Here is a 16,969-nt window from a genome sequence, read left to right on the forward strand (position 1 = left end):
GGCGAACTCCGCCGCCAAGTGAGTGAGGAGGAGGAGGAGGCGGCGAGGAGGAGGAGGAAGAGGAGGAGCGGAGTCAGAGCGCGGCGGCAGCGGCAGAGGCGGCCGCGGCGGAGACCAGCCCAGAGAGACCCCAAGCCCGCGGCAGAGGCGGCGGCTGAACGGGCGCGACCAGCCGAGCGAGAGGCGGCGGCCCGGCTCCTCTTCGTCCGGCGCCGAGCGGCCCGCGCCCGCACTCGGCCCGCGGAGACCCGCCTCCCGCCCGCCGGCCTCGTGAGCGACGCGCCGAGCCGGCGGCCGAGGAGCGGCGGCGGGTCGGGAGCGCGTCGGGCCGCGGGCGGAAAGTGCCTGCGGGGGCGGGGAGAGCGCGGGGAGAGCGCGGTGAGCGCGCGGTCCGGCCGCCCCGGCGCCCGGCGCGGGAGCGGAGCGGAGCGGGACGCCGAGTCCGGAGCGGCCGGCTGCCGGGGCTCCCCGCCCCTCCCTCCTCTCCGGCGGCGGCGGCGGCGGGCGGAGTGAGCTGAGGAGCCTGGAATATGGTCGGGGAAATGGAAACGAAGGAGAAGCCGAAGCCCACCCCAGATTACCTGATGCAGCTGATGAACGACAAGAAGCTCATGAGCAGCCTGCCCAACTTCTGCGGGATCTTCAACCACCTCGAGCGGCTGCTGGACGAAGGTGAGTCGCCTCGCCGGCCCCTCGCGGCCCGCGCCGGGGCGGCGGCCCCTCTTCCCGGGACCCGACGCCCGCCGGAGTATGGGGAGGGCGGGAAGGTGGCCGGTGGGGACCGTGCGCCTGGGGACGGCGAGGCCCGGGCGGGGCGCGAGGAGGCGGCGCCGAGCTGGGCTCGCGGGGTGCGGCGGGCGGGCCCCGCCGGCGGGACGCCCCCCCGGACGCGGGGCCCCGTCTCCGGGACCCCTCACCGCCGGCGCCCAAGCGGGTGCGCTGGGGGAGGCTGCAGGGCCCCCGGCTCCCGGCCCGGCCTCTAGCACCGCGACGGCCCCGAGCTGCGCGGGCCTCCCGGGGAGCAGCCCGGCCTCGCCCGCCCCGCGCCCCGGGGGCGCCTGAAGGACACCGGCCTCGGGGTCGCTCCCTGAGGGGGCCCTCCCAGAGGTCGCCGGCGGCTCCCGGAGTGGGAAGTCCAGTGTGGCTTGTGGTTTTTTTTGAAGTTTGTGTAGCTTGGAGTACTCGAGGGGAGTAGTGTGGGGCTGGTTAATTTAAAGGAATTTCAGAGCATACCGAAAGTACTGCTGATGCAGCCGAAGGCGAGGACAAAATGACAGCGGAAAGCACTTTTTATCCTTTTGTTTGGGGAAGCGAGAAGTGTTCGGGAGTTGAACTTCACTTTTGGGGGTGGGGGTGTGAACGCGAAATACCGCGAGGACACATGTAAACGTAATCCCGCGTCCGAAAGAACTTCGGCGGAGAGCCTTCTCCCGAGGGCGCCGCCGCCTCGGCTGCTAGGACGGGAAGCCAAGACGTTTGAAAGGGCCAAGATAAAAACGAGTAGAAGTTCGCAGCAAAGCTTTGTTGGCGGAGAGCTGTGGCGAGCGAAGAATGACGAGAAGATTAATTTTGGCCAACTCTGGGATTACTTTAACAAGGTCTTAAGCAGTGACCGGGACGATTCGCGTCTGGTGGCTGTGCATTTCTGGGGACGCCTAGGAAAAAACATGACCAACAAAAATGTTTATTTTGAAAATCAAGTAGCGAGGAGTTTCTTCTGCTTAGAAGCATCACCGGAGGACTGCTTAAAGAAAACGGAAAACTGTCCTTTATAGCGATGAGCAGGGGATTTTAGATTTTTTCGTAAGAATTTTGAGAGAGTTTTTACAATAGAGCTGGGGGAAAGGAATCTGCAGGTTAGAGTTGGAATGTCAGGAAAGAACAAAAGACCGGAAATGTCTCCGTGTTAAAAGGTGGTTCAAGAAGAATCTCAGAAGCTTTTGTTGTCAAGAAAGTCATAGAAACAACTTTAAAAGTACAAAACTGTTAGCTATTACTGCGTACTTGTTTTTTTGCCTACATATGTTAGAACATACAGCAGTAGCCCATATTGAAATGGACTTTTTCCGTAGTTGAAACAGCAAATCTGCTAACACGAAATTGTTCCGGAGAAAATCTGAGCTGTCCCTTTAAGGGGTTCTGCTTTTCCTATTTGTGTTGGCATTTGAAAGATTGTGGAGGCAGAAAACTTTCTGGAATGTCAAAAAAAAAAAAAAAATTGCTGGAACTCTTAAATTGAGTATTTCCAAATGTGGGCGCTAAGGGGCGCCAGTTATTTTTTTTAAACATGAGAAATGTTTGGAGCAAAATATGTAACATACTCAATTACCTGACCTATATTAAATTTAGTTGAAACTTAAATCATAGGTCATTTCATTTGTCGTTTTGTGTCCATATACGTATTTGAAAACTTTGAAAACACTTCCTTTCAAATTATTGGAACAATTTTATTACATTGCAGAAGTAATACGCTGTATTTTCTTCTTGGCATATTTTGGTGCAGTTAAAGTTTTGGTAGTATGAGCAAAAATTTTTGTTTTTTCTTTAAGCACAGTTGTACAGAAGGAATCCTTTATAACCATTAAAATGAAAACAGGTTTTGACAATATTAGGGTTAAAGTTAAATTGCATTCTTTGAATTAAAATGTTGAATTCAAACAGCGTAGGAGATTATTAAAAAGTTTGGAAATATTTTCTCATTTGCACTATTTGAAGTAAATAATTTGAGTTTCTCTGATTAGTTCTGAAAGGGTTCTCATTTGTACTTTTATGTTGGTCTGAAATCTCTCAATGATAATTTGGAGTTGGTTCTGTTAAAAAGTTCTAACCTTTGATTTGGTAATTTTTAATCTTCTGAATTTAGAATTCCAGTTATGTCATTATTTCTAACAAAGGTTTGTTCGTTTCTCTTCGCCTGGAAATAGCAACCATTTGAGTTTTAAATGTTGGAGACCACTGGTTGAGGATGATATATTCTAAATAACATCTATTTTTTCCCTTTCATTATGGTTTACTCCATCTCTTGTCTCAGTTCTGTCTTGAGTTTTAGCCTTTTCAACTCCCCAGCGTAAAGATTGCTTCTGTATAATAGCTAGGATGTTTAAAAAGGGGCAGCATAATGACTAGGAAGTTTGATTGTTTTTTATCAGACCAGTACAAACACACAGGAAAAGGGATTATTCCTTAGTGTGGAATAAGCTGCTTCCTGTAATTGTTAGCCTTATTATAAACGTATTTTGACTTAAGAAAAATATTGGTTTCTGAAGTGCATCACGTTTTATCCATGCTGGGTGACTTAATTCTGAAATTTGGCAAGTTGTGCTTTACCTCTTTGTGGCCTGTCATTGTCCCAAATAAATTAATCATGACTTCTGTTTGTGGTTAGGAATTCTAATTTCCTTTGTCCATATGATTGGCTGAAAAATTGTTTTTAAATTTAGTTAAAACTGTAAATTTTACTTTAGTGATTAGTTTAATCGAGTTAAGATACTGTACTTGGATACAGTAGATGCGTCTTCTGATAATTAGAAGTTTTGAATGAGTAGCGATTTTGAAATATTTTTCAAAAGTAAGCTTTTGAAAAATTTCCTTGTCAGTTTGAGAGTTTTTATTTGGCTGGTTACCCATTTGGGATTTCTGTGCTCTGGATTTTTTTGGTTGATTAAAACTTGAATGCTTTAGACTGAACATTTTAATTTTATGCCAAGTTAACCTTTAGCCTATATTTTAACTATGGACTGTGAACAATCTTTCTTTGTTTTCTGTTTTTTTGCGGGGTGGGGGAGGGGTTGTCAGCTTTTCTCCCAAGTAGCGTCAACCTGGTTGATTTTTTAGGTTGTGAATGCATTCTAGGTTGGGCCAGTCATATGAATGACATAAATTCAGTTTATAATTCCGATACTTAATCCTTCGTTGACAATAGAGACGATTACAGATAAAACCAAGGTTTAAAAGTGTTAAACTGCTCTGCCTTTAAAGAGGAGTTTTCCACTGAACCCTGGGACCATCCATCCATGGGAAAGAATAGCTATTATTAGGGTTTTTTTTTTTTGGAAACCTTTCTTTGTCGTGAAAATGAAACTTAAGCAGGAACACAGGAACAGTATTTGAATGCAAATTGTTTAAATAAAGTATTGCAGTTTAGAATTGAGATGGTGTAAAAGTAAAAATAAAATCAGTTTGACTTAAAAATCCCAAATAGGGGGAAATGGAGATCTAGGGATATTAAAATTAGATTCTGATTTTTCAGTCTTAGATACGAAAATTAACGAATATATAGTGTGGTTTATGAGGAAGGCTAGCCTAAATCTTTTTATTGTGAATAACTGAAAAATCAGTGTGTGGCTCAGAAAAAGTGAGCAAACGTGTTAGATTAGAGTCTGCATTACTGATTTGAAAAATTCACTTTTTCATGGTCTTTTTTGGAGTGAGGGAGGATGTAAGTTTTCTTTTTGACCTCAATTTATTTTCTCTCCCTGTTCCCTCTCCCTTGAAAATGAGGGCAAAAAGTATTTTAAATTAAAATTTGCTTTACTAGTGAACATTTTTCCATGTTAATTTCCATTTGTTATGCATTCATTATTGAATGTATCATTCTCAGTTTTCCTGCACTTCAATTTTCTTTCTTTTCTTTTTTTCTTTAGAAATGTTGATCAGTCTAAAAATTATATGGTTATTTCTTGGTATTGAGAGGAATTTTGCTGTATAAGTTTACTATAGTTTTGGGTCCCCCCCCCCCCCCGAAGAAGCCTTGTTGACAGTAACCAATATCTGTGACAAACAGATTTTATTTAAGTTGAAGTAATTAATCTGTTGTTTAGGAGCAAAAGGTTGTGTTTTTGTACACACAGTTCTTTGACTTATTAGTGATAAGAAGGAAGCCAGTATTTGTAATCAGTTCTTTACATTTTCCTTTTTGCTCCTCACCCAGGAGGTGTCAGCAGCTATAGTAAGGTAATAATGGAAATGAGAATTTGTATCACGGGTCATTTATTCAACATTTATTCTGAATTTTCGAAACTCTACTCCTGTGGGCCGGCTGTGTATTCAAAACGCATGTACATACTATGATGTAGGTGACTTCTCTTTCTTAACATTATCTAGTTTACATGCTTTGTAGTAAATCTGTACTACCAAGGATATAACGTAATTGATTTAATGGAAATAGGTCTCTGCTAATCACATTTGCTACTGTGCTTGGTATGAGCACCTTTTCTTAAATGGCTTTGAGAAAATCAAGTGAAAACAAGTTAATTTTGCCTTTTCAGTGCTTTGTACGTATCTTATTTCTGTGATTATCCCCCTAGTAGTCACAGTCCTGAAGCTGATTGAAGTGCATCAGTTTTCCATAAGAACAAATGGCTTTTGGTTTACTTCTTAAGAGAAATAGATTCCTGCAACAAAAGACATGAAGTGGATCCCTCCTTGCCTTTCCTGAGCATGATTCAGATGCTCGTTTTTTGAGGCCAGTGTAAGGTTTTTAATTTGTTTTTTGACTCTTTTGGTATTAAGAGAATTACACCAGTGTGATTATAAGGGCAGCTTTTTATAATCTGACTAGAACTACGTTTAAATTTACTTGAGAATTCAGTGCTGTTAATACACTGTTTGATTTATAGTGGTGCAGTTATAAGTAAGACTTGCTTTATTCAGTTGGAGATGTTGGAAGTGCTATGCCATTGTTAGGATTTATTTTTTGATTAAGGAGCCTACTGAGCGATTTTCTGTTACTTATATGTCAGCTGTTGTGAAGATATGCAAGGATCTATTTTAGGGTCAAGGGAAGGGGATAGTGCATGGGCCCATGCCAAGAAGTCATAATTAGAATTAGGTACCAATTTTTTATTTACATGATTGACAGGACTTAGTCATTTTCTCCAGCCCCTCCTTTTTTGACATTAAGACAGTTCAGTGTGAATTTTAAGTGCAATAATGTATTTTTTTTCTTAATGAGAACTTTTAGGAAATGCTTATATCCCTTTTATTTGAATTAGCATTTCAGTTTTAGGACTCAAAATAGCTAGATTGTTTGATGTCCAAGTAAGATTTTTACAGCTTTATTTTCATTTAACAGAAAGCAAAAATAGCATTAAACTTTTCATAGTGAGTACAGTTTGTTTTGTTAGTGTGGTTGTGTTACGAAATTTGACTATAAATATAGCCCCGGCCTGTGTTAGGTACTACTCTTTATGTAGTTACCATCATACTTAACATTGTAATATTATTATCTCTTTTTGTGTCTGTCTTCCCTGTTAGAATTAGTTCATTGAAGGTGGCCACCTTATAGCCTGGCACATGTATGATCTCAGATGTTTGTTGAATTAATAAATAGGTTCACACTTTAAATCCTTTTCTCATTTCTAATTTCTCTAAAACGTGGGATTAAGCAGATAGTTTTGGCAATTAGAAAAAAGGTACATGTATTTTTTTCTTAAAGGTGGTATTTTTTAGAAATCTTACAATATTTTTTGCAGTACTTGCCCTCAAGGAGCCTAATCTTAATTTTACTTGACTACCATCGATATGACTGAGAATTAGAAAGATAAAATTGCTTTACTTACGCAGTAGTTTCTAGCCAGTCCTTATACAAAGTATATCAGTCCATAAGTATATCAGTGCTCGTCTCAGCTCTTGAAAGTTTTGGCATTTATGGAATTATATAGGTGAACCTTCCCCTAGTCAATTACCTATAAAAGTCAACATTCAATGGATACGTAGTTCTTGTACTCTGCAAAAAGCACAATAAATATGAAAGATTCCTTGTCCCTTAAGTGCTGCTTTGATGTGCTCAGGATAAATAAGGACTGTTTGAATTGTTTTCATTTAGAGGAAAGCTGAGTATAAACATAGGTGGCTGTTACAGTAATTTAACACAAATAACAATTTTTAAACACAGGTGTTTCTTAAAGCTAATTTGAAACTGTGCCGTTACTTAGAAGACTGAGAAATTGACATTTTCAGTTAACTGAAATTTAACCCTCTTAAAAGTTTACTTTTCTGTTTTAGCCTTAACAGCCTTAACAGTGTTTTAAAATAAATCTGTCAAGAGTTTTTAACAAATAATATAGCTTGTCGAAGTTAAGTGATTTATCCAGAATTCTTGTAATTAACGAGGCAGTGACTGTATTTAATGTATTCAACATTTCCTCAGTTTTCTAAAGCAGAAACTCTTAGTTTGAAAACCCAGCAATCCTATCAAGTCTAATAAAATAAACAAAATTGTGTTTATGTTCATAATGTTGCTTTATGTATTGATTCTAACCTACATATTTTATTAAACTAAATATTGAGACTGGTGAATCAGTTTACTGTAACATTTCTATCACATTACCTGTAAAACAGAATTTGTCAATTTGGATGCTTTTCAAGGGTGTTGAAGTCTCAGAAAAACATCAAAATGCCATTAAACCCATGAAGTGGTCCTATGCTGTATGGCCATGGTAATAAGGAAAGAGTGTGTGTGATCACATGTGTGCAAGCATGCATGTGTATAAAGGGAACCATGCAGTGAATGTGAGCTGGCCTTGAAATCCTTGGGGGTTGGGTGCTAGGGATGGTGAAGTTCAGAGCAAGGAAGGTTTTCAAAGTAACATCTGCCTGGCCTCAGGATTGAAATGATTATATATCAACAGTGGAAAATGGAGTGGGTCTTAAATAAACCCCTGGCTTTTGGCTTTTGTGAAGGATGAGTTGTAAAGATTGGGCATGATCACCTGGTCAGTTGCAGATTATTGGAGGAACCCGTGGCTTTTAAGCTCATTTAATAGTTTAAAATATATAGGAGAAATTAAAAATGTATAACATACATATATTTATTACATTAAAGAGAAAGGAAAGCACTGGTAAAAAGCAAACTTTTAGGCAGATTTTATTTGGAACCTTGTTTTCGTTACTTCAGTGTCATACTATTTTACAGGGTCTCAAAATTCTTTTACAGAGAGTGTTTGAAGAGGTGTGTATGTGAAAAGAACTAGAAGAAATACAAAACATTTCTTCTTAGATGCAGTTGAGTATAAGGCATATTAAAGTAATACCAGAAGTTCATGGACTTTCAGAGCTACCCAGGGACCTGAGAGTTTGGGGGATGAGGTCTTCATTTCATAGGTGCAGAGACCGAGGTATGGAGAGGTTGTGACTTGTCCAGATCACAAAGCAAGGTGATCTGTTTGGTAAATGTGCCACTCCCTGAGCGGTACTAGAGAAGAAAAACGCAGCCAAGTACTAGAAAACTGCTGCTGTTGCCTCAGGTTGTGAACATGAAGGGGAAAAAAAAGCAAATGGGGGTTTTGCTAATTCTGTGATATGTTGGAGTTGAACAAAATGCTGGTCAAATTTTTGGAGCTAATATAAATATATATATACACACACATTTTTTACTGGTAAATCTTTATGATAGTTAAAGGGCTAAAAATAAGAAAGTAAAGGTGTTTTAAGAGACTTTCAACTCATTCACTTAAACTTCTTAGTAACCAAAAGATAGAGCTTTAGCTCTTAAAATAACATGGTACAAATAAATCTAGTGAATATTTAGTATTGTTGGTGTTCTTTTTATTACTATTTTTAATAACTACTCAAGAGGAAAAATCATTTCTGACTGGAAGGTTTTATTTAGAGGTTTAATATTGCTAGGTGATTGGAGTCAGGAATGTATACACTTGTATCAGTTTTAGATTAGCATAGGGTGGTTAAAAGCATAGGTAGGCAACTAAATAAAGCCAGCCAAGAGGTGGATGATGATGAATTGAATGGAAATAGTGCTGCACTGGGTAACTCCTACATCCCATTCCCGATGCCCACATCTGGAGCATCCACTGTTTCTTTCAAGTATGTGCAAAAGAATTAAGTATAAACCACAGTTAACTTGTTTGCTGGGTTACAGTAATTGTGTCATTCTGATAGAATTGATTAGAAGAAATAAAAAATTTCAAACCAAGGCCAAATATAAATTACTCTGAAATTAACTGCCCCTAATTCTTTATTAGTGTTGCTGCTGTCACCACTGTTGCAGTGATGCTTCCATTGTTATGACGTATTCAAGTGTTGACTCTGTGTGTGTGCATGTGTACACAAGTGAGCCAGCATAAAGATGAAAATTAATTCCAGTTTCTGTCCATATGCTAATGAGACTGTGTTGCAAAGTAGTAACAGTTCATTGACAAATAGGCATGGGATTTAATCATGACTTGCAGTTAACTGATTAGTGGTCTTGGACATATAGGTAACCTTTCTGAACCTCAGCTTCTTCATCTGTAAATTGAGTTATCAACTGCCCTGCCAAACTTTAAATCAAAATACTCAGAGGCTGGAGAATATTATGTGCAAAAGAGCTTCGTAGACTCTAAGGCTGCATCATCTAACTTCTGTCAACATTTTAAGGTTGTTTTTGATAGGATGGACAAGCAGATAAGCAAAGCAGTCTGTAGAGTATGAGAGAAGAAGAGAAAAACGGAGAAAGGTAATTTATCCACATGTGCATCACCTAAATTTTGTGTGCAGGAGAATCATTCACTAGTAACATTCTGAAAGTTCAGAAGAAGTCACGTTGAGCTGAAGTGTCTAGTAAGGTTGTTTTGAGAAGTGGAACCTGGGTTGGTATTCATAGGTGAATGGTATTATTAATCGGTATTTAATGAGGTGAATGAGGGGGTGAAGGATGTTCCAGCAGAAGAGAAAAGTGCAGTGGTGTCAGAACAGTAGTGATGGGAGATTGAAAGACTTTCACAAAGTGTGTTTAGATGAAGTTACTTGGAATGGCAAATGCATATAGAGAACTAGTGAGAATTAGAAGAGCAGAGCCAGAAGACTAATTCAGGGCTATATTGTGATGGACCTTGAATGCCAGGGTGAATAGTTCAGCTTGTTTGGTAAGGAATCATCGATGGCTTGGGTTATATCAGGTTGCCATAATGAAATCTTTGGGGGTAAACTAAAAAGAGTGTATAGAATATATGGATTTAAGGAAGTAGAATTTGGATATAATGTGGAGAGTTAAGAGATTAGGGAATTTTAAGAAATTGTTATATTTTCTCGAAATATTTAACAAAAATATATTTTGATCTTTCTGCATTTTAGATTTAAACTCTAGAGTTTTAAAAAAAATGGTGTTTATCTAAAAATAAACATGCATACAAATTATTTTTTCTTTACCCATAAGGCCCTAGGTATCTCTTTAAAAACTAGCAGTATTCTACATAGTGACTTCACACTGAACAAAATGGATTAATCCTACAACTAATATAATAACCAGTCCACATTCAGATCTCTGTAGTTGTCCCCCAGATATTCTTTGTGACCGAACTGGCTTGTGCAAATCAGAATCTGACTCAGGACCATTCATTGAATCTGGTTGTTAGGACTTGAAGTCTTTTAAATCTAGAACCATCCCTTTTTTTTTTTTATGACATTAATGTAACTTTCTTGTCACTGGGCTTGTTCCTTTATGTCATCTGTATCTATTACTTTGGCAGTTAGATCTAAAGAATTGGACAGGTTCCAGTATAATGTCATAGGGGATACTGTGTATTTAATGTTGCATTGCTCTGGGGGCACAGTTCTGGTTCTACTGTTAGTGAACCTAAAATTGATAATCTGGGTTAGAGTGGAGATAGACTGATCCTTCCACTGTAAAGTTAGGTGTTCTTTAAAAGGTAAAGCTTTCTTTCATCAGCAGGGAATATGACTATTATAAAATAAGTTCCTAATGGAAAAGTCAGATCGGTGATTATTCTTATTAATTATTGGTTGGTTGTCAAAGTAAAGTGTTGGTTTCCTAGCTGGCTCAAATGGTGACTAATGAATTTTTTCTGTGTTTCATGATAATCATTATGGGCTCATGGATCTTCATAGACTCACTGCAATTAATATTCTTTTTGATATTCAGGTTTTCACAATTTTGGCCTGTGATAATCTAACTGGCTCTTGTGTCTTTTGAAATCTTCCTTGCTTTTTGGGACAGTTTGATGCCACAAGCTCACCTGCCCCACAGCTAGAATTAACCCTTTCTCCAAGGTCCTTTTTAATGGAAATGGTATTAGAGATGTGAATTTAGGCATTAAACATGTTGATTGCTGTCAGGGTGAGGTTACTTCCAGGCCATTGGCCATTTTCTGAGCTAGACAGTATCGTTTTTAAATTAATGAATTCATGTTTGTATTTTCAATTCTATTTTAACATTATATTTACTTTTATAATGATATCTTTCTTTTTCTGCCAACACCAAAATATCATGGTTTCTGACAATGACAGAATTACTTATTCACTTTATCCTACAATGTAGAGAACATACTTTCAAAATAATATTACTAATAATAGTAAAACTACTGAACATGTTTAAATGTTTTTTATACATTTTAGACACGTTACAGATGATAGGTAGAACCAGTAACCTCTTGTTCTTCTGATTGTGATTTTCTTCCTTCTTTCTTTGGCTTTATTCTATCTATAGGGTTTTTCTTTTTCCTACCAAATCTTGTTTTTGACCTTTTGATGATGTCATTTATTAGCTAAGTTCTTTTGTTGTTATACTGACTGTTTCTATTAGCTTTTACCCCATGTCTAGCAGAAATTAGAGGAGAATATATTTTATAATCAGGGGTTAGTGAGTATGTATATTTATGGAGGTAAGATCCAGAGAGATAGTTAACTTAAAAGGAGAAGGTTGTGCTGTTCAGGCTAGTGATTTGTATCTTAAGCCTGAAGGGCAGGAAGAGAAGAGAACATAGCAGGCAAAGTGTTTTAATTTAGTAAATTCTTCTGAATAATATCAGTAAAAGAATAAGGATAGCTCTTTAGGCTTTAAAGTTCCTGTGAGTTAGAGAAAACCCCTAGGTAGAACTTAAGTATTAAAATTCTATTTCTAAGTAGTTGCAAAATCTCTACTGTAAAGTTTTTGTCCTTAAGAACTTTTGGTAGTAAGGAAGTTATGTTCCAGCAGATGGAGATACTAGTACACAAAAGACAGTGTTTAGTGATTAAAATGTGTTGAGAAATAACCCTCTTGCCAGAATAGGAAATTTTTCTCCTTTAAATTGTAAGAGAAGTGTTGCTGAGGAATGTAACAAATATTGGTTATTGACTTTAATATTTGGGGTGGTATGTAAATCAGTTGTGGTATTTCTTTAAAGAATTTGTCTTTTTAAGAGACCGTGTGTTAGCTATAGAAAATATATAAAATATGACTGGTGTAGGACATTGGATTGATTACAGCAATTTTCTGAAATACAGTTTTTACCTTTACAGCTTCGTTGTTTGAAGAGTTTTTGTTTGTTTTGGAAGGGGACTAAGTCTGTTTAAAGGTATTCTGTTTGTATACTATCTTTGCAATTCTAAAATCTTTAACCAGGTAATTGATTCATGTTTATTAATCTAAGTAAGAAAAAAAAAGTGTGCCATAGTTTACCATTGCATGATAAAGTTCTTTTGGAGATTATAGTTTTACTATAGTAATAAAAAATTATCAGCAGTAAAAAGGTAATCTTATCTCAGTTTATTATAGTTTATAGCATTCCTTGTCAGGTTTTTTTTTTTTTTTTTTTTTTGGTTAGGTAAATATTATATAATTTTGCTTTAAAAATGCCTTGCAATTGTTAAATAAATATTGCTTATTCAAGTTCCTTCTTATGAACTTTCTGATTTGTGGAAGTATGTGTTTCATTAATAATTAATGCATTTAAATTATATTTTTCTAGTTGCTATACTGAGGTATTTTTAAATTGCCAAGTCAATCGTAAAATACCATTTTTCCTTCCATCACTTGAAGTTGAAGTCAGACATGAGAGAAGAATAGATAATTATCTTTGTTTATATGTAGAGGATCAGGGAAGAAGAGATCTACTGTGGTACCTTTGTAGAACTGTTAATAACTTGCATTTTCCCCAGACTGTTCTTTCTCTCCATTTTGTTATTCTTGAAATGTAGAGAATTGAAGATGCAGACTTTTTTTTTTTTTGGCCACGCTACATGGCTTGCAGGATCTTAGTTCCCTGACCAGGGATCGAACCCGGCAGTGAAAGCGCCTGGTCCTAACCACTGGGCGGCCGGGGATTCCCTGAAGATGCAAACATTCTAAATTTACCTTTCACAACAGGGTGGTTTGTGGTCTCTGAATCCTGGGAAACGTGGTGGTGTGAGGGCAGAGAGTTATCATAGCATACTGTCTTTGAATCTTAATGTGAATTTTTATTTTTCAGGGGAAGATTTTGTGCATACATTTTTCAGACAGTTTCTTATAGTCATTTGAGAGTTTATGAGAATCTTAAATATCTTCCTCCTAGTAATCATTAAAAATGTATTGTTATAAGGAATTAGACACATGTATTCTTATCATAACAAATAATCTTCATCTCATGGGAAAAAACCTAAAATGTATCAATGAAAAAATGAAAATCACCCATAAATCAGTGATAGTGACTCTTAACATTTTTGGTGAATTTCCTTCCATTCTTTTATTCCCCCCCCCCATTTATGGATGTGACAACATTGGGATCCTATGTTAGTAGTATCACTGAGTGTGTTTTTTTAAAAATAAATTACATCATGAGCATTTTCCCCTGCCATTTTATATCCTTTAACAATATAATTTTTATGGTAACATAGTCCGTCTTATAGAGGTCTGTTAAATTTATTAACTCTTCTCTATTGGACATATCATTTTGCTTTCAGGAAGTTGTGTGGTGATAATATCAGTGGTTTCAGAAGTTTATTACTTACTGTTTAAAAAGCCTTAAGTTACTGAGTGTTGTAACTGGGCCCTGTGAATACCTATTTCTGTAATGTGGTAATTGGAAATCAGCATTTGATGCTGCATTCCAGTAAAGTGATTGCTCTTATGTGACATGCAATTTTTGAGTAATGTCAGAGTTGCATATTTCACATATTAGCTTTTAATGACAACATATTTATTTGAAATTTTTTATTCTATTTGCAAATATTTGAATGCATACTATGTGTGGGATGTTAGGAGGAATACAACAGGGCTTCAGATTCATTCCATACCTTCAAGTTGTCTGAGTAGGGTAGATAGCATGAAATAAAAGTAATATAAACTAGAGGGGACTAAAGACTTGCTAAAGAGGTCACTTTAGGGTAGGGAGATTATGGAATGCTGCAGGAAAAGAGGTAAAAAACTTCACCTGGCTCTTGAAAGATAAGATTGAAGTGGTGAAAAGGTAAGGGAGTAGTGCTGTAGACAAAGGGAACGCTATCCTTGAATGTGAGAACATTTCGTAGGAGAAAGAAAGTAATTCTCTACTGTAGAAAAGCTTAAATGCCTGGATTTTAGATTCTGTCCTTTTGATAATGGGAGACCCATTTAAGGTTTTTCCTTTTATATCTTTCTCTTAGTTGATTTTTTCATTTATCTGCCTCCATATTTATGTTTAGTGTATATTAATGTGATGGATTGCTATGCTTGCTACAGATTTTCAGATTTTCGTGACTTATTTACCACCCCCCCCCCGCCCCCCCCCAGTATTTTGCCACTTCAGTACTTCTTCTAATCTACACATACCTACTTTGGCTGGCTTTCTGTTCTGTTTTACTCGTACATTTGGATTTACTTAGCCCTTTATTACGATGCCTTTTGTTTTATTTTTTTTCTGTATTGTCTGTTGGTGATTGTGTTGGGTTTAGGTGCATGGGGGAAGAGGTACATCTGGATTAGTGAGTGTGATTTCTGGAATGGTGAGTCTAAGCTGTGTACTAAAGGTGAGTTGCTGGCATATCTTGGTCTGTATGTGTGGTATGGGTCTTTGTCTTATGCTTGCCTTTCATCATCCTCTCCATTTGCTTTTGCTCTAATGGCTTGAAAGACTGTGCTCTTAGGTTGGAGGGGAGAGATTGAAGATCTGCTAATTTAACTGTGGTTTGAGGGAGGCTTTAGGGAAGTGTTTTTGAAACTCATTCCATGTGATACTGGCTTCTTGAAGTGGTCTGAGAACAGAAGCGTTCTGTAGTCAAAGAAGTGCTGCGTATTCTTTTGTGTTGATACGTTAAATATCCAGGACCTGCAGTCAAGAATTTTCTGAAATTGCTTGGTAAAGGAATTCCTTTTTTTCTTTCCTTCTTGGAACTAGTGGTGTGAGGGTATGTTATGGGACATATTAGAGAGATGATTATAAAGACCTGTGGATCTAGAGAGAGGAAGGTTTAAATAATAATTGGGAATCTTAATTTTGAATGAGAATGCTGGTTCAAGTCAGTTCAAAGTACCCTTTGAAAAGATAGTTAAATTTCTTTTAGTTTGGGACTATTTCAAATTCCATCTTGAAGGAAGCAAGAAAAGTGTCCTTTCTGGCTTTATATTTAAGCAATTGACGCAAAGGGTTTCAATAGTGAACTTTATTTCAATTAGTGTATGTTATTTAAATAAAAATGTAGATGTGCTATTTTAAAAAGTATAATTCTCTAAGTAAAAACAGAATCTTCACAATTTAAACGTTAGAGTGAAACATGCTTTGAAATAGATAAGCACATAGAAATATGTTGATGTTCTAATATATGCCTGGTTTAAGTGTAAAATTTTTAAATTTGGGAACTGATGAATTGTAAGGCGAAGAGGAATTGTTAAATTTTGAAAAGAAAAATATTTGTCTTTGTTAGAGTGTTTAATAAACATTGAGATGCAGTGATGTAGTTTTGTGAGGTCTGTAAATCAGTAACCAGTTGAGTGTTTTCTGTGAACTTCTGTTTTAATCTATGCACATAAGATGTTAGCTCTCTTTGTTGTTACAGCAGTTATGCAGTCTTAATCATAAAATGAAATTTTGATGACGTTTATAATTTGCAGCAGCCTTTCAAAAGGGGGGGAGTACAAGGGTTGGATGGTAGAGTAGCATTTCACCTGGAAGGCCCAAAGGATTTTTATTAAAAATTTTGTCCTTGTTCAAAGAAAAACTCTGTAATTCAGATTTTAAAGCTGGAATGGATCTTAGAGATCACAGTTCCATCCTTTAATTGAATAGTATGTAAATGAAGTTCATTTACATGAAGTTTCATTTTCATGAAGTTTTACAGATTAGAAACTGCTGCTTTCAGAAATGGTAGCTCATTTGGCTCTTGTGACAGAAGTATATCTGTAAGTTATATTATTGGCCAGAGGGTACCTTTGGGCCTGATCCCCTCTTTGGAGAATTATGTCATGACTGATAATTTGCATAGTGTGACTACCTTCTGATATGAGTGGTCTTAATTATTTTAAATTTTATTTCATTGCTTGAAATATCTACCTAGGGTATTTTAACTTTTCCTCTAAATAAGAATAAAATTAAGCATTTAATTCACACAGTGATATTGTCATTAAACTGATGTTTCAGGTCAAAGACAGAGAAGGTTCTCCTAGGTTCTTGGTAGTCTCCATTAGCATTTTCCTGCAGGCTGAATCTAGGTCTAGGAACAATTTAGTGTATATTTGGATAAGAACTTTGACTGCCCATGTTCTATACAAATATTTTAAAGTCACTTGTTAGAGTAAACTATTCCTCTCCTCCTCCCCCCCACCAGCCTTTCCTTATATATCTAGGTCATGTGTCCTAGAACAATGTGATAAAAGTCCAAGATGAAGATAAGGGAAAGTGAGAAAGCCACTTGGTATCTTTTGAATACTCAGTTCAGATTCTCTGTTGTTGCTAGACTAATATTTAGACATGTTTATGTTTTGTACAGGTTTTAGTTTCATAGGCCAGATAGAGTAGACTTATCTAAAATTTGAAGGATGATTAATTTAGGAGAGGTGTCTTTAAAAAACACTATGTTCTTTTTTAAGTCTTGAATAAAAGAAAATATGAAAAGGGGAAGAGAGTAGAGGGATGGATAAATGGATCAGTTAGAGAAGGACGGTAATGAGGGAAGGTGAGAGTAAGATCTGAGTTAGAAAAATCCTAGGTTTGTTTTTAGGTTATAGGAAAATGTACAATTGACCCTTGAACAACACGGGTTTGAATTCCAGGGGTCCACTTATACGTGGACATTTTTC

General features: G+C 37.6%; 1 protein-coding gene across 8 annotated transcripts in view; it reads left to right on the plus strand.

Annotated features, from left to right (window-relative positions):
* The first annotated feature begins 220 nt into the window (after positions 1-220).
* QKI (QKI, KH domain containing RNA binding) overlaps positions 221-16,969 on the plus strand; it is a 143,562-nt gene continuing 126,813 nt past the window's right edge. For 3 of the 8 annotated variants that reach the window (XR_002179694.3, XM_019951619.3, XM_073789815.1), the window contains exon 1: positions 228-672. Coding sequence is in view for 5 of the 8 variants with exons in the window: in XM_019951619.3 (XP_019807178.1) it covers positions 531-672 (142 nt within the window). In the remaining 3 variants the exon portion in view is untranslated. Of the gene's footprint in view, positions 673-1,430; positions 1,599-1,631; positions 1,914-16,969 lie in introns of those variants that run through there. The other 5 variants (XM_019951622.3, XM_019951621.3, XM_019951620.3 and 2 more) reach the window with 5 other exon arrangements.

Source organism: Tursiops truncatus, chromosome 12 (genome assembly GCF_011762595.2).
Source record: "Tursiops truncatus isolate mTurTru1 chromosome 12, mTurTru1.mat.Y, whole genome shotgun sequence".
NCBI classification, from domain to species: Eukaryota; Metazoa; Chordata; class Mammalia; order Artiodactyla; family Delphinidae; genus Tursiops; species Tursiops truncatus.